Genomic DNA, 26,235 nt, shown 5'->3' on the forward strand with positions numbered 1-26,235 from the left:
TTATGAATTTAATCATTTTATTGCATTTGGTACAAATGATTTTTTATAAACATTTTTTGTGGCTCTTGGCAGTCTGAATCGCCGACCTGATGGAAGCACTTCGAACTGGGAGTGCAGTGGATGAGAAGGGTCACTTGTTATGTCCTGGGCTTTCTTTTTAGTGTTCAGTACATGCCTGTCACATGGTATGGTATGGCATGATAAATAATATATGTGGCAGCATCAGGATATGAATATTTTTCATTTTCAAAGTGAAAAGGGGGGCAGCTGTGGCTCTGTAGTCATCTCTCAGCTGGAAGGTTGGGGCTCCTGCAACCACATGTTCGATGTGTCCTTGAGCAAGACACTTAATCCTAAATTGCCTCCGCTGCTATACATTTGTATAAATGGGATTAGCTAATTCTGATGGTCACACAGCAACCTTTGCCATCAGTGTGTGAATGGGTAGGTTTGACCTGAAGTGTAAATAGCACTTTGAGTAGTTAGAAGACTAGAAAAGCGTTATACAAGCTTAAGTCCATTTACCAAAATGAAATCATTATGATAAATAATTCTAAAACTATGAAAACCTTGGTCAGGACATAGGTCTGTCTGTGCTGTAGGCCTATAAGAAGCCTTTTACTGTATCTCTGGTTTCAATTTGACAGTCAAATCTATGTTTTTTTTAGCAGTAGAAACAATATGAAAACAACATTGAAATATTAGGACTACTTACTCTAGCCTATAATGTTGTTTTAAATGTTTTTCTCATCAACTAACTTATGTTGGTTTAACTTGTGTTTGTTTTTAATTTAACTGGCCTATCTATTAATTTAATCAATATTAAATGTTTTATTATTAGCTTACTTATTTATCGTCGATTATGATATATATTATCTTGACATCATTACCTCTTATATCGTGGTGTAACATGCCAAAAGAGAAAAAATCCTCTCGTTAAGTCTCGAACACAACGCATTACGGTCTGTAAGGGAAGTTAACAGATTGTTTGTAGATTACATTGCTGAGAGTTGCTTCAAAAAAGTGCAGTTGGCAAGATGTTGACAAGTGCGATGCTTAAATCAAGGTTTACCTTAAATAATTTGTTTTACAAAGTAAAAATAGTTTTTTTTACACATTGTTGCGGAAGGTAAACGCGGAAGCATCTTTGCATGTTTCTACACGGATGAATCTGAGTCAGGACACACTTGCGCCGCCTCAGTTATACCTCAACTAACTTTAGCAGACTGAAATATAACGTCACACCAGATGTGTTTCTCAGACTTTACATTGTCCATTTGGAAGATACTTTTTCTTTTACTGGAACTGTGATATTAAGTTGAATAAACGAGGAATTTCTTGGTTCGCTCGAAGTTTTGAAATTAGCTACTTTCTGGTAGTGAAAGAAGGAGAGTTTCACTCGAGTTTTTACAGTTGTCAGTTTTTGTAAATCATGTTTTGTGAAGGAAACCGCATGTCAGGTAAGCTTTATATTTATAATACAACATTTGTATCGTTGGTTAAAGTCAAATATAATAACTTATATTACGAGGCGGAACTAACAGCAATGTAACATTTTGTACGTCATGTAACCTTTAGGCTACCATGTAACTAACATTAATCTGAATTGATGTTGTGTTTTATTCCACAGATGTAAGGATAGGGGAGGCCTTGATCAAAGAGTAAGTAGACTTCATATTCAACTTTTACCCACTTGTGTATTTTAAATTGAAGTAAAGGAAAATAAATCAGAAAGAGTTTCATATATCATGCTTAATATAAGGGCTAAAGCCAACACTTATTTCCACTATCAATTCATCTCTTGAATGACTTAAAGTAGATTAATTCAGCCCACAAACATTATTTTTCTTCGGACCAAATGATCAACAAGGAAGACAAGCAGAAGCAACAAGTTGTTCCCTCTGATCGATACATCTAAGAGCACAGAGACAAAACAGTCAGGATTTGAATGGTCGTGGAAACAAAATGTACGTGTTAAGTGTTAGCAGGTCTTGAGATTTTCAGGAAAAAAATACATATCTATAGCAGATCAGAATACAAAAATGTTCCCAATTACAAATTGTTTCCAGAAAACATGACAAAACGTATATACTAACACAGAATCCCCCATACTTGGAATAGAAAAGGTGTTTTGGTTGGAATCAAAGATTTGTGAGTCAGGTCTAAAACTATTCTGAAAGTGAGCAAAGAAGTGAATGCACTTCTTCTCTTATTTGATTTGTGCATAGGTTTACATGTAACTACTCACAGATAATATGACAATTTGAATAATGAAACTTTAACAGTTACTTTGATTTAAACTTCTTGTTGTCGTTACAATAATGAACAAGTTTGAGTTTATCCTTCACATAATTAAACAGCTCAGAATGTATATGCCCTTCTGTCTGTCAGGGCTGCTTATGCTTTCAGTTTCATTTTATAGTAACAGCCAGCCTCTTCCAGAAAATGCATTCATAAAGTACACCTACCTGTGTGGACTCATTTATAGATGACAGTGTGATAGCAGCCACTAAAGTAAGTGAGAAATGTACCTTTCTTAGAAATGGGTGTGTGCCTCTGAAATGTTTGTTGTTTCCAGTCCTGTTAAAGATGGCAGGATGTGTTGAATGATATATACTTTAATAAGAGTGTAATTCTAGTCTTGCAACAGAGTTTTTCAATTCTCAGTTTTATGTAGTCAGTGAGTTGTTCAAGTAGAATGGAAAGCCAACAAAAGTGACGCAGTACCATTTCTGTCATTCAACTGAGAACAAGCTCACAGCTCAAAAGTTAATAATACCAAAACACATTTTACACTTGAAATTGATTTGATTGTGTTTAAAGAAGAAGAAGAAAAACATATACTTTTTTCACTGAATTTATTCACTCTGTTGTTGACATGCTACACACACACATTCACACACGATCCTCTGGACATGCACTAATGAAGAGATGTACAATGTACAAAATATTAGATTCTGCAGAGTCGTCTGCATCCATATCGTCTTTACACTCTTTTAAAGGGAGCCTTTTTGAAGTTAAGCACGTTAGAATATTTATTACCATATTATTTCAATAATGAATGTCCCTATGCTGCTGTTCTTATTGTGTACTCATGTTGCACACATTATGAATCCAGATGATGATTTTGGTTTCCATTGACTGTTGTTACGTCGGTTTGTTCACAACGAGTTATAAAATGTACAGAACTTTCGACTTGAAAAATCTGTTCATCAAGATCTGATGTGTGATTTAAGTGTGCCGTTTCTATCATCGAACTTTGGCTGTCACACATAAGGGACCTTTGTAAACATTATTTCCATTGAAATAGCAATAGCAATTTTATTTATATAGCACATTTCATTACAGATAAGCTCAATGTGCTTTACATTGAGGTTAAATCAAAATCAAAACACAGCATACAAAAGAAAAGTTTTCACAGTCATTAATAGGATACAGAGATCTAATCAATGAAGTCACACATGACAAAGCAAACATCAGTTACCACAAAAGTGACCATACATACACACACACACATACATTCACATACTTTGGCGAAAAGATAGGTTTTGTTTTAAAACTGTAAACGGTAGTGATGGACCTCAGGTCAGCAGGGAGTTTGTTCCATATAAGGACCACAGTAACTAAAGGCCCCCTCTCTGGACTTGGATCATATTATGGGTACTGTTAAAAGACCTTCACCTGATGACCTGAGGGTCCGGGTTGGGTTGTAGTCTGTGAGCAGGCCAGAAATGTACTCAGGAGCTGAACCATAGAGTGCTTTATGGACTAATAAAATGATTTTGAAGGTGATTCTGTGTTGTACGGGGTGCCAATGGAGAGTTTTGAGGACTGGAGTGATATGATAACATTTTCTTGTACGGGTCAGGACTCTGGCTGCTGAAATTTGAATAAGTTGAAGTCTTCCTACTTCCTTTATTTTTTGTTTCTGTTTGTTTTCTTACCTCTTAGCATTAAATCAAACAGACAGCTGTTGTAATCAGTTTGGACATACTAATACATAAATTAACCTGTAAAAACCCAAACAAGACTTAACAAGCAAAAACATGACTACAACTCCTTGTTGTGGTAAGCACTGCTAAGGTTTGTCCCAGTTGTTGTTTTCCCAATTGTACTTTACCCTATTCCCCCAGTTTTTTTTGTTGTTGTTTTTTTTTGTTTTGTTTTCATTTAATTTTTCTCTCATTATTTTTTACTTATTTTTGGCACATCTATGCCCGATATAAAAAAAGCGTGTGTGTGTGTGTGTGTGTGTGTGTGTGTGTGTGTGTGTGTGTGTGTGTGTGTGTGTGTGTGTGTGTGTGTGTGTGTGTGTGTGTGTGTGTGTGTGTGTGTGTGTGTGTGTGTGTGTGTGTGTGTGTGTGTGTGTGTGTGTGTGTGTGTGTGTGTGTGTGTGTGTGTGTGTGTGAGAAAGTGCAACACATGATGGCTGGTGGGCAGTGGCTGAGGCAAGAGCACGGACCCACAATACTTAATACTTACCCTCTTTGACTCTCAGACAAGGAAAACAACGATACAAAAATATAGAAAGGATAGTTAAACAAAGAACTAACTAAAACAAAACAAATAAATTCAGGGAGAAATTAAATTATCACCCCTCAATGGTCAAACTGCCTCCATACGGTCTGGTAGTTGACCACTGTGGGTAAAGGCACTGGTCTTGTCAGGGCCGGCACTCTCCTCTGGGTCTGGGTGTGGCTCTATAGACAATAGATCTCCACATGAATCCCAGAAAAAAAAAAGAAGAAATTACCAGTGTGGGCGCTCCTTGTCAGCCATGCCTGCTCTGCTTAGGGTTGTGCTGCTGGGGGCGGCTTGGTGGGGGCCTAGTTGCGTGCCTCTCTGATGGCCTTCTCTGGCACCGCACTTCATTGCTGTGAAGGCTCATAGTGGATGGTGTGGCATTGTAACATTTTGGTTGCAGTTGATTATTATAGCACATTTGTTGTATGATCGCTGTGCGTTATGGTTAAAGAGTTGGGGGAGAAAAATAATAATATTGTTTTCTTCATGGTCGCATTCTGTGGCCTAAGTTGTGGGTGGCAACTGTACTTTTGCCTTATAATGTACAGTACATCCGAATGGACTGGTGATTATTACATCTGTGTCTCACTATCTTTTAGAATGTGCCCAGGGGTATGATCCCTGTGCTTTGAGAGTGTGTGTGCGTGTGGGTGTGCGCATGTGCATGGGTGTGTATGTGTATGTGCGTGGGTGTGTGTTTGTGGGTGTGTGGATGGGTGGGTACGCTTGTGTGTGGGGAGCTGGACTGTTTAACCTGTCACTAGGCTATGTATTTGTGTGTATAGCCTACTTGTAATGTTACTATTCTTTTGCGTTCATTCCGAGTCTTCAAAAGACAGATATCTCAAGTTCTTGGGTTGTCCATTGCTCTGGCAATTGACTCTCTATAGGCCTGTAAAATTGTCCTCCCCGTTTTGTCCTTTGTGTCACTGTTTGTTTTGTTATTTTACAAAAAAAAAAAAAGTCTTCCTACAGATTGCTGGATAATCAGGCATATAGAGCATTGCAGTAATCTAACATAGTTGAGATGAAAGCATGGACTAATTTCTCAGCTTCAGTTTGGGATATGAAGGCTCAGGTTTTGATATGTTCTTTAAATGGTAAAATGCTGTTCTGGTAAAGTTGGAGATATGATTGTCAAAGCTAAGGTCAGAATCCAAAATAATGCCAAGATTTCTGGCCTGCTCACTGTATTTTATGGACATGGATTTGAGGTGAAGATGGATGCTCTGATATTTTTGGACCAATGGTGGGTATTTCTCTCTTGTCTGCGTTTACCTTGAGAAAGTTGCTGGACATCCAGGAGTTGATATCTTTTATGCAGTCTGTTAGTTTGTTTATAGAACTGAGATCTTCAGATGAGAGAGAGATGTACAGGTATGTGTCATCAGCATGAGTGGTAAAATATGTTGTGTTTCTGGATGATTGTACTGAGCGGAAGCGCATGTATAGATTAAAAAGTAATGGCCGAAGGACTGACCCTTGTGGGACCCCAGAGATCATTTTTGTTTCTTTAGATTTACAGTTGCCAATAGAAATGTAAAACTTCCTGTCTTTTAAATATGAAATGAACCAGTCAAGCACAGGGCCTGATAGGCCAACAGAATCATGAAGCCTTTCTATCAAGATTTTATGATTCACAGTGTCAAAGGCAGCTGTGAGATCAAGTAGCACTAGAATTGATGTTCTCTGATGGTCACTGTTGATTCTAAGGTCATTTATTACTTTCACAAGTGCTATTTCAGTACTGTGATGTTTTCTGAAACCAGACTGGTATCTGTCGTATATATTGAGATCTGAAAGATATTTGTCCAGTTGAATGTAAACAACTTTTTCCAGTATTTTACTAATGAAAGGGAGGTTTGCAATTGGTCTGTAGTTACTGAGTATTGAAGGATCTAAGTTGTTTTTCTTCAGCAGGGGAGTAATAATGGCATTCAAAGAGTTCTTAGAGTTTGTTGGGGAGAAGTTAGACATTATACTAAAGGCACTAAGTTGTTGTAAAGGTGTAGAAACCTTTTTTCATAAACATTTTTTGACATTGGTTGCATTTAAAGTATGTTGGTAAAAGTTAAAAAAAATGCAAATATAAATGCAATGTCCCTTCTAACAGCATGTCTTGTACTGCTTGCGCTGTCACGGGGAAGGGGGGGGGCATATTTTTCTCGTCAAAAGCTCTTTGCCATAGGGAGGTCTGTTTTGCACAGAAAGCTCAGTTGTAGACAATAATCTATCTATTCTGATATCAAATCAACCTTGTGGTGTCTCGGAGATGCACAGATTTTATAGACAAGTGGCTGACATGTACATGAAAAAATCAAACATATTGTAAGATGTGATTGTTCAAAGCTCCACTGTCTCCAAAATGATAAAATACTTTTCTTTTTTTTTTCTTTATTAGGTGCAATAGAGTGACAAACTGGTGACATATACATAACAAATGAGGCACAAAAAAACAAACAGACAAGGGACAACAACTCCAAAATAGAGTAAAAAAATAAAACAAATAAAGAGAGCAAAATACTAAGACATCAATAGACACACATCAGACTACAACCAGCAAAGACATTACAAAACTATATGAAATACCTAAGGAGGGATACAAGAAGTGAAAGAAGCGATAGAGAGAAGGGGAGGGGGAGAAGGTGCTTTGTAAGGGGGACTTGAGAGGCAGAAGAGAGTTGAGGAGTTGAGCAGTGTGTATGGTATGTGTTGAATATGTTGATGTTGAACAATGTTGTGGTGTGAGAGGTGAGAGTTTGTGTAATGATTATGTTTTAGGGGTAGTTGATTGGTAGCAGCTGAGGTTTTGGGGTTGTTTTGAGCATTTGATTTGATTTGAGGGTAGGATGGAGGTCCCCCAAGAGGGGGATTGTCACTTGCAGGACCCGGCCTGTTCAAAGAGCACACACGTGAGAGGGAGGGACCACCAGACCCAGAGGAATACTTTTCTAATCACACAACAAACTAACTTATATTGTTAAAAATAAGACATGATCGGTAGCACTGCATATCACAGCACAGTAATAAGATGGTAATAGTGGAGTCACAGTGTGATAACAAAGAGGTTATACATACCTAACATCTAATTTCCAAAGTAATAGGTAATGGCTTGGTAATAACAATGTGTATGTCTGGGTAATATTCCACTGAAATGTATGTAACATGGTAATATGGGCTCAGAATGTAGGGGTTATAATAAGTTGACACATTTCAAGATGCAATACTATTTTGTTAAGTACGCAGTAATATTTTGGTAACATTCTAACAATAAAATGGTTGTACCAGTGCAATATTTGGATTAAAACATTGTAAATATGGTGATATTAATATTGTAATTAGAGCCTGACTGATTAATCTGCCAGCAGATAATATATCGCCCATATTAGACCAGTGTTTCCCCTAGGTTTACAGCTTTGGGGGAGAGACCAACAAAAAACACTTAAAGGAATCATGGTGTTCATGTGTTTATTTTAATGACAGTAGTCAATATAACAAGTGAACAATTATTTGAACTGTACATTGATTTGAGATGCTTTATGGATTACACTACGCAAGTGTATGTCGAGTGTCAAGCTGTTGAGTGACCGTCTTGTCTAAGTTATACTTCTTGTTTGATAACTGCGTTTGAGGGATGATTGCAATAAATGTGAATATCTATATCTATTTCTAAAGGTCTTACATAAATCAAAGAAATATGTCGGCCGATTTATCGGTATCAGATTTTTTCTCTTTCTAATATCGATATCGGTACCGGCCCCATAAATTCCATTTTAGTCAGGCCCTAATTGTGATAACATGATAATAATGAGGTAATATATGTTGATGTTGTCACAGTGTTAGAGGCTACAATCAGCATTATTCTTTCCAAATGAGATGAAACCTCTTTCAAGTCAATATTGGTAATTACCCAATTATAATGCTGAAGTTCATCGAGCCCTTATATCCCAATCATTCCCTTTAGTTTAAAGGTAATACTGTACAAATGATGATAAATCTTGTGACTTCTTACCTGGAAACACTTCTGTATGTTTCTGTGTAATAACCATTTATCAGTGCTGAAAAAATGCCAAACTACCTGTTTTTCTTTTTTGATTTAATGGTAATGAACTAATTAACATGCTGAAATTCTGTCTCGTCTTGCCACAGTGTAGAGTTTGTAATGGAAGTTGGTTTAGAAAGAGGCCTATTTTATAATGTCATGTGCTGTTCCAGGGTCATACAGGAGGAACTGAAGGATTTTCCCTCTGAGGAAATCCCACCCCTCACCCAACTGGCTATAGACGGGAAGACTGTACAGGAGGAGCAGAAGCTGGTGTACCAGCTGGCATTATTGACCCGCAAAATTGGGGACGGACTCAACGCTGAGTATCAGGAGTAAGTTTTTCTGCCGTTTGACCTCTGAGCTTTTTTCATATGTGGTATCAGAACACTTGAGTTTCTTACGATTTTAAAGAGGACATATTATACCCCTTCTCCACCTTTTCAAACAGTCCCCTGTGGTCTAAATGAAAAACCTCTGCTGTGCTTTGGTCAAAATATATCATGAATCAAGCACCAGAGGAGGTTTGTGACCCTGTATAAACCAGCTCTCTCAGAACGCTCCGTTTTGGTGTGTGTGTCTATTTAAATGCAATGAGCCCCCCCTGAGTTTTCCTGGTAGACGTCAGTCCTCTGTAGTGAGAATAAAAATGGCCGACCTGCACAAAAGTTTTGTTCTAGGCTGGGAGTGGAGTCCATGGGTGGAGATATCAGGGGAGGGGAGGGGATTTTCTTTTACCAGAATCCCACTTGTGATGTCACAAGTTGAGCAAATTTGAAACAGAGCATTTTTCTCTGTGTTGTAAGACTTGCAGATCACAAACAAAGGACTGGATGGGTTTATTTCAAATGTTGGGGGGCGGTAGACACTCAGGTTACACAAATATGTTTTCAAAAACACTGTCAAAGTGGATTTTTCATAATATGTCCCCTTTAAACTTGTGTGCTATTTGAACTACTTTTCACCCGTTGCAGTTTGATCGATGGTGTGGCTCGTTGCCCTGGTTCTAAGTGGGAGAGATTTAAGGAAGTGGCAGACGTAGTGTTCAAAGATGGTATCAACTGGGGGAGGATCGTTATGCTCTTCTATGTTGCTGGGAAGCTGGCTGTTAAGGTGAGTTGTAGGGCTGGTGTAATGGAAATATTCCCAGTGAAGAAGACCAAAACCCCAGTCATCTTTGTGAGGTTTTATTCCTACATGAAGTTGCAGGAAGGAGAAACTGTACAGAGTGATGACCACACTGCAGAGTAGCTCATATGACAGACAGAATGAATTCTCCTTTTTATACATGTCAAGGAGGAAACAACAATATTGACAAGCTCCTGTTGTAGGAGATAAGCAGTTTAACACAATCAACCTAAACAGTAGAAGAGTAAATGTCCATGTAGAGTCGCTTTGTTGCTGATGACTTATGACAGATTCTGATGAATGGTTCTTTTTGTGATTCCTGTATCGAAGTGTTTTATGTCTGAAACCCTGTAATTGTGCTGCTGCCTGTCTTGGCCAGGATGCTCTTGTAAAAGAGATTTTTAATCTCAATGAGACTTTTTCCTGGTTAAATAAAGGTTCAATAAAAAATCAAAATAATTATTTTCACACATAAGCAAAATACATTTTTTCCCATTACACTGGGCAAATATAAATCAATCTTTATTTGAAAACTGCCAATTCACAAATGTTATCTCAAGACCCTTTACAAGAGAGCAGTTCTAGAGGGTACTCTTGGGCGGTTATACTCACAATCTATTATTAAATACTGTCACTGAACCAAATCTAAATCATGGTATTTTATGTTGTGGTATTTAATGATGTGCGCTATTATTTGGCATAATATATATATATATATTTATTTTAAAGCGATCATTTTTGTCTATTTTTCACCTGGGTTTAATGTTCCCCTCTGACAAAACAACTGGCCCCAGTTTGGCCCCCTCAGTAAGAGTGGTCTAGAACTGCCACTGACCGTACTCTTGGTTATATTGTTTGCAAAGACCCAACATGAAACCACCATGAACACGGCACTAAGTGACATTTAGCAAAGTTACAGTGGCAAGAAAAAACTAAACTTACATAACTACGGTTCTATGAATCAAGGATTTGGAACGAGCTGTATCCCCCTGGCGTGTCACCTCAATATGATTATATTGTCTCTTCTTTGCCACTATGTCCAAGTCTGTCATTATTGACCAGTTTGAATCATGTCCAATCGCTGAATTGTATCCACTCCTAAACTTTCACTCCTAAACCTTCACGCTGTCATTGGCTGAGGGAAACACACCAGCTACCCTCCCAGAAATGTCTTGTGTCAACCAAATCAAAAGATACCATCACTATACAGACAGAGTTTAGGGTCTCAGTAGAGTACCGCACATGTAAGGAGGCCCATAGGTGATGATTGAGTGAACATTAGTTTCTCTTTAACTTTATACCTTCCTTTACATGGATTCAATGTTTTGATAGATGGTTGAAAAACAGCTTCTGGATGACATGGAAGAAGCAAACTGTCAAATGTAGGACAACAAAATGATTAAATTCTAATTGTTTAGATCACCCCTGTTTTCTCCCTGGGTCAAAGAAAGTGGCAAGAAAGTAGATATATTATTTAACATTTTTCTAGATTTTCTCTTCCAACCTCATGAAATATTGATGAACATGCAGTATAATTTTTGGGATCAGAAAGGGACTATAAGCCAGGCTACCAAATGTCATCTATGTTATGTTATGTTAGGATTATTTTAGTGTTCATCATTCAAAAAGTTTCTTACTGGAAGCCCAATCTTCAGAGCTCTTCAAACAGACGAGGGTCTTAGATTAATAAAGAAGACGTTCATTCGTGTGTAAAACTAATTAACATGCGTCTTGAAGATAACTTATGAGATGCATGTGGAGTGATTTACAGGTTTGTTGTAGACACCACCTGTACTTTGTGTATTCATCTTTGTTTCTGTTGATCATCTCTGTGTGTTTGTGTCCATCAGATGGTTGAGGTTCATCTCCCTCAGTCAGTGAGGGACGTCCTTAAATGGACTTTGGATTTCTTCAAAAACAATCTACTGGGCTGGATTGTGGAACATGGAGGATGGGTATGTTTGGCCTTCATTTTTTCAGACTGCACTTTTCTCTGTGCTGTTAGTTCATCGTTCACATGTTTATTGTTGGAGAACTTTATGCATTGTGTGTCATTGTAACAGAATACAATGCTCTGTAGATCAAGCTGTAATAGAATAGTAATAGTAATAGAAGACCAGTGTGTCAGTTTGAGCAGTAGGGAGAGCTGTTTAACCACCAGTATCTTTTAGGATTGTGTAGAGGTGGTAGTGTTATAAAGAAGTATTTAAAAAAAGAAATGCTCAGCAGATGTTCAGTGGGAGACAGCCGCCCTTTGTGTTCATGTCTCTTATACTACATGTTTGATTTATTTTCATGTATTATATAAAATAAATGTATTTCATTTAATAAAAGTAGTAGGGGTCTTCACAGAACCAAAATGTCATACCCCATCCAAGTGTGACGCATCCAAAACCTGCTCAAACCTTAAAATATAATCATTACCTCAATATTTATTTTTTATTTTTTATGTGAAACAAATCCAAAAGTTATGATTGTTAAGTTGAGTAAACATTTTGCATAGAGTGCTGATTTATTTTGACAGCAAATGAGAAGATTCACTGCACACAAGAAGAAGTGTAATGTAATTAAATAAAAAGAAGACATAATGCAGCCTTCTTGTGTGCGGTGAATCTTCTCATTTGCTGTCAAGATGATGTTTCCTGCCATCACCTGTACCAAGATATAAGGACTTACAGTGCTGTGTGCAGAGCATACATGTTTGTATGATATTAACTTATGTATTGTAGGCCTACAAGGAATTTATTGATGGTTATTTAGCAACCAAAATTAGAATAACTTTAAAGAAAGTCTAAACTTTACATTAAGTGTGTTAAATAAATGAGATTGAATAACAAAGATGAACATAGAGCCAGAAATAAAGCAAGATACTTTAAGCAAAATGAACATTCGGTTACATTGTAACCTTAGTTCTCTGAGTGTATCTCTCAGAGTTACATATTCCATATGTACGGGGACTGAACCACTGGGGCAGTTGACGTGGATACTTCTTTAAGACACTACGTGGCCAATGAGCGGGTATAGAATGCAGAGGTGCCCATGAAGTCACTGATTTACACTGACTGGAACGGTTTCCGAGCGGTTTCGCCTTGGAGGGATAGTCTCTTCACTCAGAGAACCAAGGTTACAATGTAACCACTCCTTGGACACCTCACCTGAATATCAGGCAGTCGGCGTTTCGAATGAGACGTCAACTGCCCCAGTGGATCAGTCCCCGTACATATGGAATATGTAACTCTGTGCAGAGATAGTCTCGATACGATAGAGAAATAGTAAGGTTCATAAACATAATAGATATAACACGTTTAATAAACACAGCCGCGTGGCCTTTACTATACCATGTGACAACAGCTGTTTCTCCACAGATCAGCAGCTTCTCTGAGCTGGCAGTGGCGTCTGTGCAAAGCGTGTCATCAGTGAACTCCATCACCTGCGGCCTTGTCCTCTTCGCTGCCGGCCTGGCTATTGGAAGTGTCATCACTTGGAAACTGACTAGACAACTCTGAGGGAGATAGAAGCTCATGCTCAAACTCCAGACCTGTATCACAATCATGGAACTTACTAATTTGGTGGTGTTTTTTTTGTTTTTTTGAGTTGTCATGACTCATGAGTTGATTTGACTATGCATAAGGAACCAAAAACCTGTCTACTTGAATGAATTACTAATTGAGGAATATGTATTATTATTATTATTATTATTATTATTAGATGTGAAATGTGGGATATATTTGCTAGAGTGGGTAAAGATTTTTTTTTCTTTAAAAAAACCGATATGAAGATGTCTGTTTGTGACAGCTTTGTTGATTTAGAAAAGATGTTAGAGAGCTTTTTGACTGTTTTACTTGCAGTGCTGCACTTGTTCTTCGCGGTACATGTGGTGGTCAGATGCAGATTTGAAGGTGCCTTGTTTTTGTTGTGGAGGCTGTTACGGGTCATTTTAAACCTGGTCACCACAATCACGGCATTATCATGTTCTGTATGTGGTGAATCTTGCTGATCAAAGTAATCTGTCAGCAGCAGCAGTGTCTTTTCTTATTCATTTTAACATGACTTGTTCAAAGGTTTGAGGGCTGGTTTAAACCTGCTTGTTACTTTTTTATTATGAGAACACAGTCAAATGAGTACAAAAATGTAATGTTCTGTATTAGTGTAATAATTAAGAAAACATAAATCACAAACTTTTTATTTGTTAATTTTGATGATGAAATCAAATCGTTGGAAATGAACCCTAAAAGTGGAAGTATAAGACATATGCATCATCAAAGCATAGATTATTAATTGATGAAATCTGGATTCTTTTTTAATAAGGCACAGAATCAAATGTTTACATGTACATTATGATACAACTGGTATTAAAGAAGCATTTTGTATGTAAGTAATGCCATATTGTCTTTTTTCCATTTTTTTTGCCTTTTATTTTAAAAGTTCATAACTTCATGCAGGTTTTACTTAAAATGTTGCCTTTGAACTCTAATAATTAGTTAAGATATGATTTCCTGGTGCGCAGATGGATGAGTGGATGGTTTGTGAGCCCCATGTAATGAGACTGTAGTTCTCAAAGCCGGTGCCCCTCTCTCCTTTTCCAATTTCCAACTCTTTCCATTGTCCTGTCTCACCAATAAAGGCACTCAAAAAAAGCTCAAAGAAATCTTATAAAAGAAAAGATAATTTTCCAAGTTACATTAATTCTCAAACATGACAACAAAAGGGTTAGTGTGGATGTCTTTTTTGATAAAAGGAATTGTCAAATTTATGAAGGTTCAAAGTTTGAACCTTCATATATTTGACAATTATTTTACAGTACAATACTTCAAACTGTAAAGAATATTGTTAATTAAGGAATAAAAAGCTATGTTTTTTACATGTGATTTCAAGCAGTTGTCTTTTTTTTTTGACTAGTGCTTGAGGCTGCTGGATGACAAATTCTTGAAATTAGATATTTATATTAAAGGTCACATATATTCCTTTTCAACCAATTTAAATAAGTCTCAGAGCTCCCCAAAACATGTCTTTGAGTTTTCTTGCCAAAGATCCACTCTGACACTATAATTTATCATGCCTATAAACCCCTCTATTTCAGCCCTGCTCAGAACAGGCTGTTTCTGTGTTTGTAGCTTTAAATGTAAATGACCCCTCTTGGAGGGCTTTGGGGTCTTGGGCTTTCTTGCACTATGCCCTATTGTTTTAGGTGAGAAGGCAGACTTAGAGGGCAGAACAAACACATAGCTGTGGGAGAGTCCCCCATCTGGGGGAGGGGTTACTGCCCTTTGTGATGTCACATGTCCTTTCTTGACTTTTCTCATAATTTGGGGTTTTGTAGACAAACTAGGGACATATATTATTGTTAGAAAACCACGATGAAGTGTATTTAGCATAATATGAGACCTTAAATCATAACTGAAAAATGAAATTGATACTTTGCTGTATTTTCCATCCTATGTTTAAATATTCTGGTTGTGTGGGGATACAAAAATAGAGTGCTTACTTGATGTTGATAGCCTTATCCTTATCTATTTTGCAGGCAACTGGCTCTAGGCTACATTTACCACTTATGACGCTTGACTGAATGTCGTTGGTGAAGTTGCAATTTGTTTAAATACCCAATCTATCACATTCATTTTGTTCATGTGCACAGGATCTTACATGCTCACTGACAGCAGACTGTTAAACAGAGGACTCTTTGAGGGTTTTTATACCTTCCATAACATACATCCTGACTGTACAACAAGTGGATAGCACTTAAGTACGGGCTTTTACACTTTGCAGTAACAATGCATTTCCATTGAGTATGGAGATTGGGATCCACTGCCTGCCTCACATGCAAATACAGACCTGTATATCATTTCTGTTTGAAGGGCTGAGGGGAGGTCCTTCCGCCTTCAGGAAGTATGAGTATGTTTACAAAATCAAACCAATGTGGACAAATGCATGCCAGACCACCTTCATATGAGCTGTCAGGTCTCTATCAGTCCTCAGGATGCATTGAGGTGCATTCACATCAAGCCTTACAGCTATCCACTTGTTATCAGATGAGTTATAAACAGCCTCTATCTGAAAACCAGACAGTCACCAATCAAATGTGCCTTCTGTATTCTCAGTGTGAGGCAACCAGATGATATCCAGTTTGGCTCAGTTGGTAGAGTTGTTGTCTCTAAACCTGAAGGTCAAGGGTTCAAGCCCCAGCTCTTGCAGCAACAGGATGATTTGTCCTTTGTCAAGATACTTAACTCCGAATTGCTTTGTCTGCAGTATATGAATGGGATTAGTTACTTCTGATGGTCTCACTACATAGCCACCACTGCCATCAGTGTGTGAATGGATAGATGTGACATGTGGTGTAAAAAGTGCTCTAAGTAGTCTGAAGACTATGAAAGTGCTATACAAGCTCAAGTCCATTTACCATATTCAAACACTTTTGTTTCCACTCAAGTCTTCACTGTTGGCATGAAGATTACAGTATATAAACCATGTTTTTACATCAAATAAGCCTTGAAATTATTGATCATCCAGCCTTCTTGAGTCATATTTCAGTCTGAAAACATTACTTGGTTGCTTCCAAAAGCAAGTACTTGAAAGCTGGCTGTTTTTTAACTTAATAACTGTATTTTGATTAGTTTACTTTTGCAATGCATTGCCATAGTTTGTGATAGAAACCAGAACTATATATAATAAATCATATTTATTAATAATAATATAGAATAAATGAAACCATAACTGGATAAGTCCCACAACCGTGAATAAAGTCAAATCTGCTGTTCATCCCGCTGTCACCAAAGCGGAATGACACTAAACACAGTAAAACAAGGATTTTAAAAAATGACACAGCACAAAGGGGAAATTTTGGCATAAGCTTTTAATGTTTTTATTTATTTTTGAATTTTTTCTTTCAACTGAAGTATTTTGCTTTTTACCAGTAGTTTTTTTTTTTTTCAATTTATATTATTCATTTGTTTTTTTTTATTATCCTATCAATAAAGGAGAAGAGTTGCTCAGGTAAATCAGCATTCACAGTCAAACCTTCATACGTTTTAACAATATAACAGTTTTTTTCTTTTTCACAAATGCTGTTAAATTATTTGTTTCACCTCTTTTGTTCTTTACATGTTTCAAAAATAGAAAAGGTAAATAATAAACATTCCATTGAAATATATTTTATACAGTTCTTGATTTTTTTTATTTCATTTTTCTCTCTCCAGTGTAGTGACAAAATTATATCCAGCATCAGTCTTTTTTAGCACAAACTCCTTTCATTTCTAGAGGGAAGCCTCTCTTCTTTTTGTCTCTGTCATCCTTCTTTCTTTTCTGCCTCTTTTTTGTGATACTATGGAAACCAATCAATGACTTATCAATCGATCAAGTGACAAAAAAAACAGGCAATCTACAGTGAATTGAGTATCTTTCAACATCTAACAGGATGAATAGCTGCATCTCGACTTCAAGCATGACACTTTCTTCTTTTGACAAAACTCTGCAGCAGAAGGAAAGTGAATGAGATAAGGCACAGAAAACTGAGTACAAGGTTGGAACAAAAAATATATATAAAAGAAGACTAATTTTATCTGCACAGAAAGGAAGAAAGGCATGAGATGGACAGTAAAAAGAAAAGCTTTCCGTGACATCAGCATCAATGATTCAGTGAAAAGTTGTTAAAGCAAAGTCAAAAGTAAAGAGAAAGATGACCTAAGAGTATTTTAGGACATTCTCTGAAATGGTGAGTGATGGATAAAGACTGCTCGACAACAAACCCTTGACACTGGTGCCATGAGTCTACAGACTCATGACACAGAGACTGTTTCCACTCGAGAGTGACCACATCACACTCTGCTGCTCTGTGAAAGGTGATTGGGCAAATTACACATGCCCATACTTGTATCCTTGTGAGAAAAAAAACAACAACTAAAAGAAGTGCATGAATACTTAGTTCTTATGTCCTACTCCTGGCAGAGAAAGGAAAAGAGGATGATGAGCACTTTTGCTTTTTTGACAGAGAAAAGGCTTCCCTTCACATAGCCATTCACAATGAGGTTAAAGTCACCATTTTAAAGTTTCCCATGCATGCATTTAGAATTCATCTCCAAAAATAGGATATAAAAACACTGGAACAAGGGATGCAAAAAGAAGCTTCTTCCTCAAAATAACTGGAGGAGCAGGAGGAGGGGTCGGAGGACAGAGAAGAGGTGAGGAACACAGCATGGAGAAGATGTTGCCACAAAAAACACAGACTGGAGTTTCAGAGTGAAGCTTAGTCGTTATGAACTAAAACCAAATATTTGCCCTTTCAGATTGAGCATAAAAGTTAAATCTGCAATAGAAGGCTAATGTATAAATAGTTAAAGGTCTGATTACTTGCTTGGGGAGTGTAGAGAAGCTCACTCCGATATCCAGATTTTTAGGCCTTGAAAACTGGGATAAAGCTAGCCAGCTTTGGTTAATTTAACACTTTCTGAGGAAAGAAGATATTGTTGTAATTTTCTGGTTTATACATAGTTCATCCAGAGAGTATAAGCTGATAGAGCTTGGCAAAAAATATATAGACTTAGCTACCTAGCTAACTAGTTTATTCAGATAGTGAAAGCTAGTATAACTAGCTAACCTACATAAATCTGACTCAAGGTCTGCTTTTTAGCTATATATTAGTCATGATATAATATTTATGATTGAAGGCTAGCTAACTAGTTCATCCATACAGTATAGATGAGATGACCAACGATTCCTTGTATTTAGAACTCTAAAACTCCAACCAGGAATAAGAAAGGTGTGTGGGGGGATGGGATGTGGTAATAGGCAGAGCTGCTTCTCTGCATCTTGTCCTGATATGTTTAGTTGTCGTTTGGGTTTCAAGTTAAGTTGCACTATCGGTTGACTCAGTTGTCAGTCTTTTCAAGTGGGGGTGACTTAGTTCAGGCTGCACAGCATGTTTTCTGTCTCCCAAGCAAGCCATTTATACAAACACACAGACATACTGTACCTACACACACTCACACACGATTAAGAAAAACCAGAGTCCCTAAAAAGAGCATATTCAATTATTGCTCTGTCTCCACATCACTACAGTGGAATAATCAAGGTTTCCCTTTGTCTTTGTTCAATTCTGCATCCATCAGTTCTTCTTCTCTACTGACCCATATTCTCTATTATGCCATATTTATGTTGGTTTCTGAAGAAACATGCATTGAGTAGGGTGAGAGTGGTGGATTGGTTGGGTATTTTTGATTCCATTTTGATTTGGGTCTAACTCAGTTCGTTGCCAGACACTTGGAAAGATGACTTCCTTTGTTTTGAAAGATATGGTCAAAATGACGATATGACTATAGTCATCTCAGCAGGACACCAGAGGATTATACGTATATGGAAAATATTATTCAGCCTTTGAGTGCAACTTTTGCCCTTGAGTGCTCTTTCCTTGTGGAATTATAAGTAATTGCAGCATATTGGACAAGATGTGAGAATTAATGAGTTTTGAATGATGGAAGCAATACATTTGTAGGACCCACATTGCACCATCTCTGTGAGATCAGCAGGACAAATCTTGCTACAAATAAAAAAAAATTCAATTGCTGCTGTCAACTACTCTTACGTTGATAGCAGAAAAAATATGGATGTTCTCTAAACAACATGAGTCCAATGACAATACTTATCAAGTTCGATTTTAGGAGTTATAGGAGCAAAATTTTAGGGACTTGAAGAGTACATTTGAATCAGCTGGGAAATTCAAAATCTGTCTCATGGATGAATACGTCAATGGAGTGCCCCTTTAACTCAACGTTATGTTTGAACTTTTGACTTTAACAGCCTTTGGGACAAACTTGTTGGGAGATTTGGATAATTTTATATTTTTTGTTAAGCTTTTTGGTTCAGTCACATAGAGATTCAGTGCTACACTTTCATGTGATGGTTCATGTTTTACATCTACAGTAAGGGGTGGAGGGTCATTGTATAAGTTCCTTTGTGTTCAGTCATTGTGTAGTGTCAGTTGTAAAACCAGTTTAGAGTCAGTAACAAATAGCTCCTTTTTTCCTCATTCTATACGGACACATTTGCCTCTCTGATAAAACTCCATAACTATCACATATGATCAATCCCTGTATAACACGACAATGGCAACAATGGTAGCCCAACTGTAGCATGCATTAGGTCGCTTTATGTGCATCACAACTTTGAAAACAAAAGCATTTATCGGTGCATTGTTATAATCCTTGTTATGATCTTAATTCATATTAACTGCCTGTTTACAAATAAATCACAATATATGTTATGTAAGCCCCCCAAAAAACAGTTAAAGTAAAAAAGAAAAGGAAATGCTGAAACCAATAAAAATCAGCAAAATACATGACACCTAAAGTAGTCGTGTACAAATAGCATAGCTACAGTACAGTACATGATTGTTATTTAAACATTTCTGAAGGTGGGTTTTACACCTTTAGGAAGACAAGTGATCAAAACATCAGAACCGATTCCTTATGATAGCACATACAGGACATGTACCACGTAAAATAAGAATTCACTGGAAGCAGTGAGGCATCTTAAAGTGTGAAAGGTCGCTTTAAAAAAAAAAAAAAAAGAGTTTTTGAGGCTTCAAGTAGCTTTGTAGGAATCGAGATCTTTCATTATCATCGTGATAAAATAAATCATTTGATACAATGAATTGTAACAACTTTCCTGAAAATACATACTGCATCATTAAATCTTGACCATCAACCCCAAAATGTATGATACCTAGTATTCCTGAGATAGGCTCTGTTCTTCAAATTTAGTTTTGGCTTTTTGCATTTTGTTATAACTCTTGTAAAAAATAACAGATACTGTACTGGTGTGTGTCAAAAGCAATAAAAGAAAACTAAAGGAAACATTTTTTTGTGTTCGATGAAGGGTGACAGCATACAGTAGTTTCAAACACAGTATACCCCACAATGCACAATGTTGTGGAAACCAAGACTCATACATAACCATCCAGGGGTGTCATTTTGTTACAGAGGAGACCCTTTGAGTTCTCAGATTCAGCTCGTGTGGCTGAACATGCTTGTAATGCTACAATTTACAGTCTGATACACTGCACTATCTTAAGAATTCTAAATACTCAATGAACTGCCGTTTGGCCACAAATTACAAGAGGGTAAAAGGGAGCTGAAACCATTTCCACTATGACCTTGGCTGAATCTGGATTTCTTGACTATCCCCAACTTGGATTAACAAAAATAAATTGTTGAACACATTTTCAAGACTTTTTTGGTTGCAAAGGACTGTTCAAATCTGCCAGCAAACAACTGCACTAAAGGCTTCTTCTGTTGGCTGAGATAGCACAAGAAGAATTCAAAACTAATCAAAGCTAAGGGATGTTTAGCTGTGTAAATGAATAAACATTACTTGAACAATGCAAAGCATGAGATTTTAAACATGAAAATTTGACTCCTGTTTCAAGGTCTCAGCACAGGCCAGAAACTGTGCATATTGAACATGTCATCTTGAATGTCCAACAGTTCCAAAGAATACATTTATGGATTAAATCTTTCTGAACAAGCAATTTATGTTTGTGTTTGACGGAACTTTATAAGTTCAATACAACTAGGGCCCAAATGTTTGTTTTCTGTCATCTGTTGGGATTTTAACAGCTTAAAAAAAGAACATCTGTAAAGAAAGGTCATTAGACCTTTTTTTAAATGGATCAAGTTAACAGTAACATATTTTGGTTAAATGTTTGACATAGCCCTACTGTATGTCAGCCACAAAATGAAAAAGCCACACATGGATGGATTATCACACAGCTGTTCTAATCATTTGAACAGCCTCTAAATCTCTGAAAACAGAGCCTGACACCTCGATCAAAAAAGTTTAAAAACAAAATGACTGCAAGGATCACAGATGTTTTTCCTCTCTTTGGGGTGGTGTAGAGTATTTTTGTATTTTTCTTCTATCTCTTTGTGGCATCTTTTTTGAGTCTTTGTATTGGTTTTGCATATTTATGTAGTTGCTTTGTTCGTTTTTTTTGTATCCTGCTCCGTCTCTTTGTGGTGGATTTTCCTTTTTTTGTAGTTTTTTTGCTTGTCTTTGTAGCTGTTTCAAATCTGCAGTAATGTGACATGTCTTTATGTTAGTTTGGTTCCTCTTTCTAGTTTTTTTCATTAGCGGTCTTTTGTAGGCTTTTGACCAAACCTAAACCCTTGGGCCTCTTTGCCCTTTACCAGTAGAGCGATTTAGCAACCCATCCATATTTAAACAGTTGAAAATAATTTTGGTAGTCCCATATGTTCTGACAAACCAAATACAAATGTATACTGAATAATTCAAATAAATACAAAACATGAGATGCACAATAAATGCATTGTAAGACAAATCATGAAACAAAGCAGTGCAATCCATATCCAGACATTATAACAGAGTATTTTTTCTTCAACTTACATCCATCCAGCACATCTGACTGTTAAAGGCATCATCATCACCTTTGTCTCATTCCATGGCCATCTGAATCTATCCATAGGTTGTAAATGAATGTCTTTTCTAACATTTTTTTTCCTCTGCTGTATCTGATAACAGGTGTACTAGGCCAACCCTGTTTGAACACACAGAACAAAGATGGCTGCCTCTCATCCAAGGGAAATCAGTATTTTGTTATAGCAGTCTAAACCCCTCCCAATGTCAACATACCCTTTTGTTCAAGTTTGACCACAACGTTTAATTTAGAGATTCTTTGGAGTTTTTGTGTATTACCTCACCAAACAACTACCTATGTTTTAGCTCTGCATATCACACTAGTAGTATTAGTTAGGGTTATACAAACTGTTGTCATGTTGGAGAATGATACTTGTTTTGTTCGAGTCCCTTTTGTTTTATGAAATCTGAAATACTTGGAGTATAATTGAGGTGCAACTCTCTCTGGAAGAAGTATATTGGCTTCAGCTGTGTTTTTATATTTGATGCACATTGTGTTAATTAAACTCACTTATAAATCTGGCAATGTCTAGCAGTAAGATATCAATATTGAAATGTCTTATTACCTAAATTCAGTGGGTAAATAACAACTCTTAGAATGAAGCGACAACAAGCTTTAACTGAGTGATTTTGTGGCTACATTACAGCTATTTCAAGTAAGTTAATCCATCAAAGTGCCCTTTAGAACACATGTTCAAGGGAAATATTCAAAATAAAGACAAAAACAATCCCTTGTGATAATCTCACAGAGTGAAAGGCTAGATTGGGTAAAGCTACACCATGAAAAGGCTACTGGAGCAAACAGACATGGCATGTTTAAATGGAGCCCTTTAATCTCCTAAACCACATAATATATTTAGTTTCACATACACCAGACCTCAACAAAGAGGGGGAACATTTAAAATTAAAGATAAACATTTTTTAAATGTCTTATTCTATAAAATATCTGGGCAAAATTGGATATCAGTTTTCCTTCTGCCCTACTCCAAATCCTAACCCTGACCTCATCAAGCAGGAATTCATTTTTAGTTATTATAACTTATATTACTACAGAGAATAACTGAATGACCAAAAAAAAAAAATTCTAATCCAGAAAGCTGAGCTAGTAGGAAAATAGTCCTTGATGAAGAGGCAGCCATCTTGGATCACTGTGTGGCTTAAATAACTTTACATTGCATTTTACTTAACTTAACCTGACCACAGATTTCAGATGACCATTCTAACCTTGAATGCAGTGCTGCCACAAATATATAAGGGTCAAGACAAAATTCCAAGGGAATGATGGACAGAGAATCGAAAAACATGGACATCTCAAAATCGACAGCACAGTTCAGTTCAATTATAATCTTGATAGTTCTGGGTCCAGATTATGACACAGACACAAACAGCTGCCATCGGAGAGTGATACATACAAGTGTTGTTGTAAAAAGGCTACAAGAGGAAGGAATAAGAAAGAGAAGAAGAAGAGGAGGAAGAAGCAGAATATCAGCCAGGTGAGAAATAGAAGTAGTAGTAGTAGTAGATGAACTTGTAGTAGCAGAATAAATACTTGCAGTAGTTGGGACAAGTCTTCTTGGATTTTCGAGGGTTGGGGATCTTCTTAAAGAAAACATACACAGGGTAGATGTTGCACCCTTTTTTTTCTTCATTATTCGGGTTTTGTCATTAAAACCATTTTTAACACTATGTTACATTTTTTTGTTTATTGCATATAACATAATTTTTTGTTTAATTTTCATGTTTAAAATCTCAATTACTAGCCCTGTTATTCATGGTGGGGGTCAGAATGGCTTGCAGAAGTCATGCAAAATAGTCATGCTGGTAAACAATGTCATAAAAATGCATTTTAATTTGAAATCACTGCCATTTTTTTTGTCCCTGGAATAGTTTCTCAGAGATGTTCTTCCACTCCTGCTTTCTTTAAAAAGCTTCTGTCTTCTTGCTACACATACCCAGAGGGAGAAGTTATTGAGTTTGGTGGTCTGCAGAACCTCCTCCCCCTCCTCTTCATTTCCTTCAGGAGGGGAAGGGAGCGCCTCCTCATCCATTATACCTTCTGAGAGTGCAGTTTGCTGCAGGATATGCTGTTTTACACGTATAAGCAGACAGTTTGGGGGGTTACAAGTAGCTTGAATGGACATGATGATGATTTGCATTGAAATTGCTGGGAAGAAGAAAATTTAGGGTCTTTCCCCCCCTTTCTCATGGACTCCTTCCCTTCTCTCTTCTTTCTTTCTCCAACCATTGTGACTTTGACTTTCTTTCTTCTGGTGTTAATTGGTTTCATTCATGCCATGCATTTTTGCTTAAGAGGAGGAGCAGCAGCATTGCTGAGATGCAGGAAAGGATGGGTCAAGATACCATAATGACCCAAGAGGGAAGGAGAGAGTGAGAAAGAGAGAAAGACTTGTTCGTTTCCATTCATAGGTCCTCTTTTTTTAGCAGAAGTTAGGGATAGTTTGTGTCTCTGAGGGGTTTTGTTCACCCCCAACTGTTACGTCCATCTGTGTGTCTGTCTTTGGGTTTAAGTCCATCACAGGTTGGATTCAACTGGTTGTTTGACGTTGGCTGAGATCTCTGTAGTTTAAACAATCAGTTAAACTCGATGTCCCAAGTTAATTATTGTCTCCTGGAAGATCCAGATGATATCAAATAGACAGGATCATGTCAAAAACGTGATATGGCTAATGTGTTCTGATATGTATGAGTAGATTTCAGCTTGCAGTTAGAAGTCCTGTTGCTCAGCAGAGATTAGCAGGCCAGCTCAGCCTGCGTAGCCTTTTGAGTATTGGATCAGACTCTGCTGGAGCAGACATCACGATGGACCACTCCTCACCTTGCATAGTGTTTTGAGTGCCAAAATAATGGATTAAATAGAGAAAATCCACAGTTGCAAGCTTCTTAAAAAAAAGAAGAAAAAGAAGAAGAAAAAACTCAACCAAGTCATAGAAAGTTGTGGGCATAGAAGGCCTTCTTGTTCCATATCCAAGTGGGTCATTGGCCCTCTGACTGCTACACTGGGAGCATCCATGCTGGGGTTTGCTCTGGAAAACACCCCAGAAGAAGCCTTCACTGTGATCGTCAGAGAGGTTGCATATGAATGTGTCACACAGATGATGAAATGTCTGGGTCAGAGTGTCAGCAACGGTGATCATTTCTATCATATTCTTTCTTTCTCTTTTCTCTCTATCTCCCTCCCATTTTGTTCAGTGAATCCCATCAGGGGAGATGGAGGAACAGTGGTTTAATGTTTATTGTTTCCCTCTTCTTGTAGGGAAATGGGTAGATTAGAAACTAAGCACTGAAAGGGAAAAAGAAAAGAAGATTTAGTTAGGATCTGAGGTGAATGAGTATTGGCTCTTGACCCTCAGACACCAGACCATGGCATCAAGAATGATCTTGCACTAATAGGAGCTGAAGTTTAATAAATACAACATTTCAACATTTCAAGCGTAAAAGCAACCAAGGATTGCCCAAACACAATCATTTAACAGAAGCAAATGTTGTATCAGTTGGTAAATGCTATAAATAATTCAAATGCAGAATTTGGTTACCATCCGATTGATCTTATTTCTGATTTTTATTTTAAAGTTAATTCAATAGGAGCTAGGTCTGGTGCACATGATGGTCAATTTGTTGGAATGTAACTGGTGGGTAAAGTAATGTTTTCTTTGATATCATGACACTCAGATAAACAGTCCTTGAGTGGGATGCAGCGGCTGTTCACACTAAGACAAGTTCTGACAGAATTATCACTAAGTGGATTTTTACACTATGAGAGACTAGACTTACTCTGAGAGAGAGATAACACAGAGATATAAAACTAAAAATGTACACGCAAAAACTGTCTGTATAACTGTTTGCTAAAGTAAGTAATAGATATGAACATGGAGTGTTGACTATTGTTGCTTATTGGAATTAGCAGTCCATCATACTTTGAGTTGCATTTTAAAAGTTAAATATCTGCACAGTTCTTTTTTTTCTTTTCTGCAACACTGTAAACAGAGCAGTGCAGGAGCAACAAACACAAAATGGGTGTGAAAATAAGCCCACTGGTGAAATCCCTAAATAAAGTTGTTTGACATTAAATGTTTTTGGCTTTGGATCAGGGGCTG

The 26,235-nt window shown here is 37.2% G+C and overlaps 2 protein-coding genes across 4 annotated transcripts in view; one reads left to right on the forward strand and one right to left on the reverse strand.

Moving 5' to 3' along the window:
* Positions 1-1,173: 1,173 nt before the first annotated feature.
* On the forward strand, positions 1,174-14,069 carry LOC109991812 (apoptosis regulator BAX). Its single transcript, XM_020644207.3, has 6 exons — positions 1,174-1,460; positions 1,631-1,661; positions 8,740-8,901; positions 9,541-9,679; positions 11,545-11,649; positions 13,060-14,069. Exons 1-6 carry the CDS (start codon positions 1,433-1,435, stop codon positions 13,198-13,200), a joined length of 606 nt encoding a protein of 201 aa, XP_020499863.1. The 5' UTR covers positions 1,174-1,432; the 3' UTR covers positions 13,201-14,069.
* Positions 14,070-16,529: 2,460 nt separating this feature from the next.
* The window catches only part of LOC109991838 (potassium voltage-gated channel subfamily C member 1-like), an 81,174-nt gene continuing 71,468 nt past the window's right edge, over positions 16,530-26,235 (reverse strand). For all 3 annotated transcript variants that reach the window (XM_065965119.1, XM_065965118.1, XM_020644246.3), the window contains one exon: positions 16,530-25,421. In XM_065965119.1, the coding sequence (XP_065821191.1) occupies positions 25,408-25,421 (14 nt within the window). In that variant the 3' untranslated portion in view covers positions 16,530-25,407. The remainder of the gene's footprint in view (positions 25,422-26,235) is intronic.

This window comes from Labrus bergylta, chromosome 16, assembly GCF_963930695.1.
Source record: "Labrus bergylta chromosome 16, fLabBer1.1, whole genome shotgun sequence".
Classification (NCBI taxonomy): domain Eukaryota; kingdom Metazoa; phylum Chordata; class Actinopteri; order Labriformes; family Labridae; genus Labrus; species Labrus bergylta.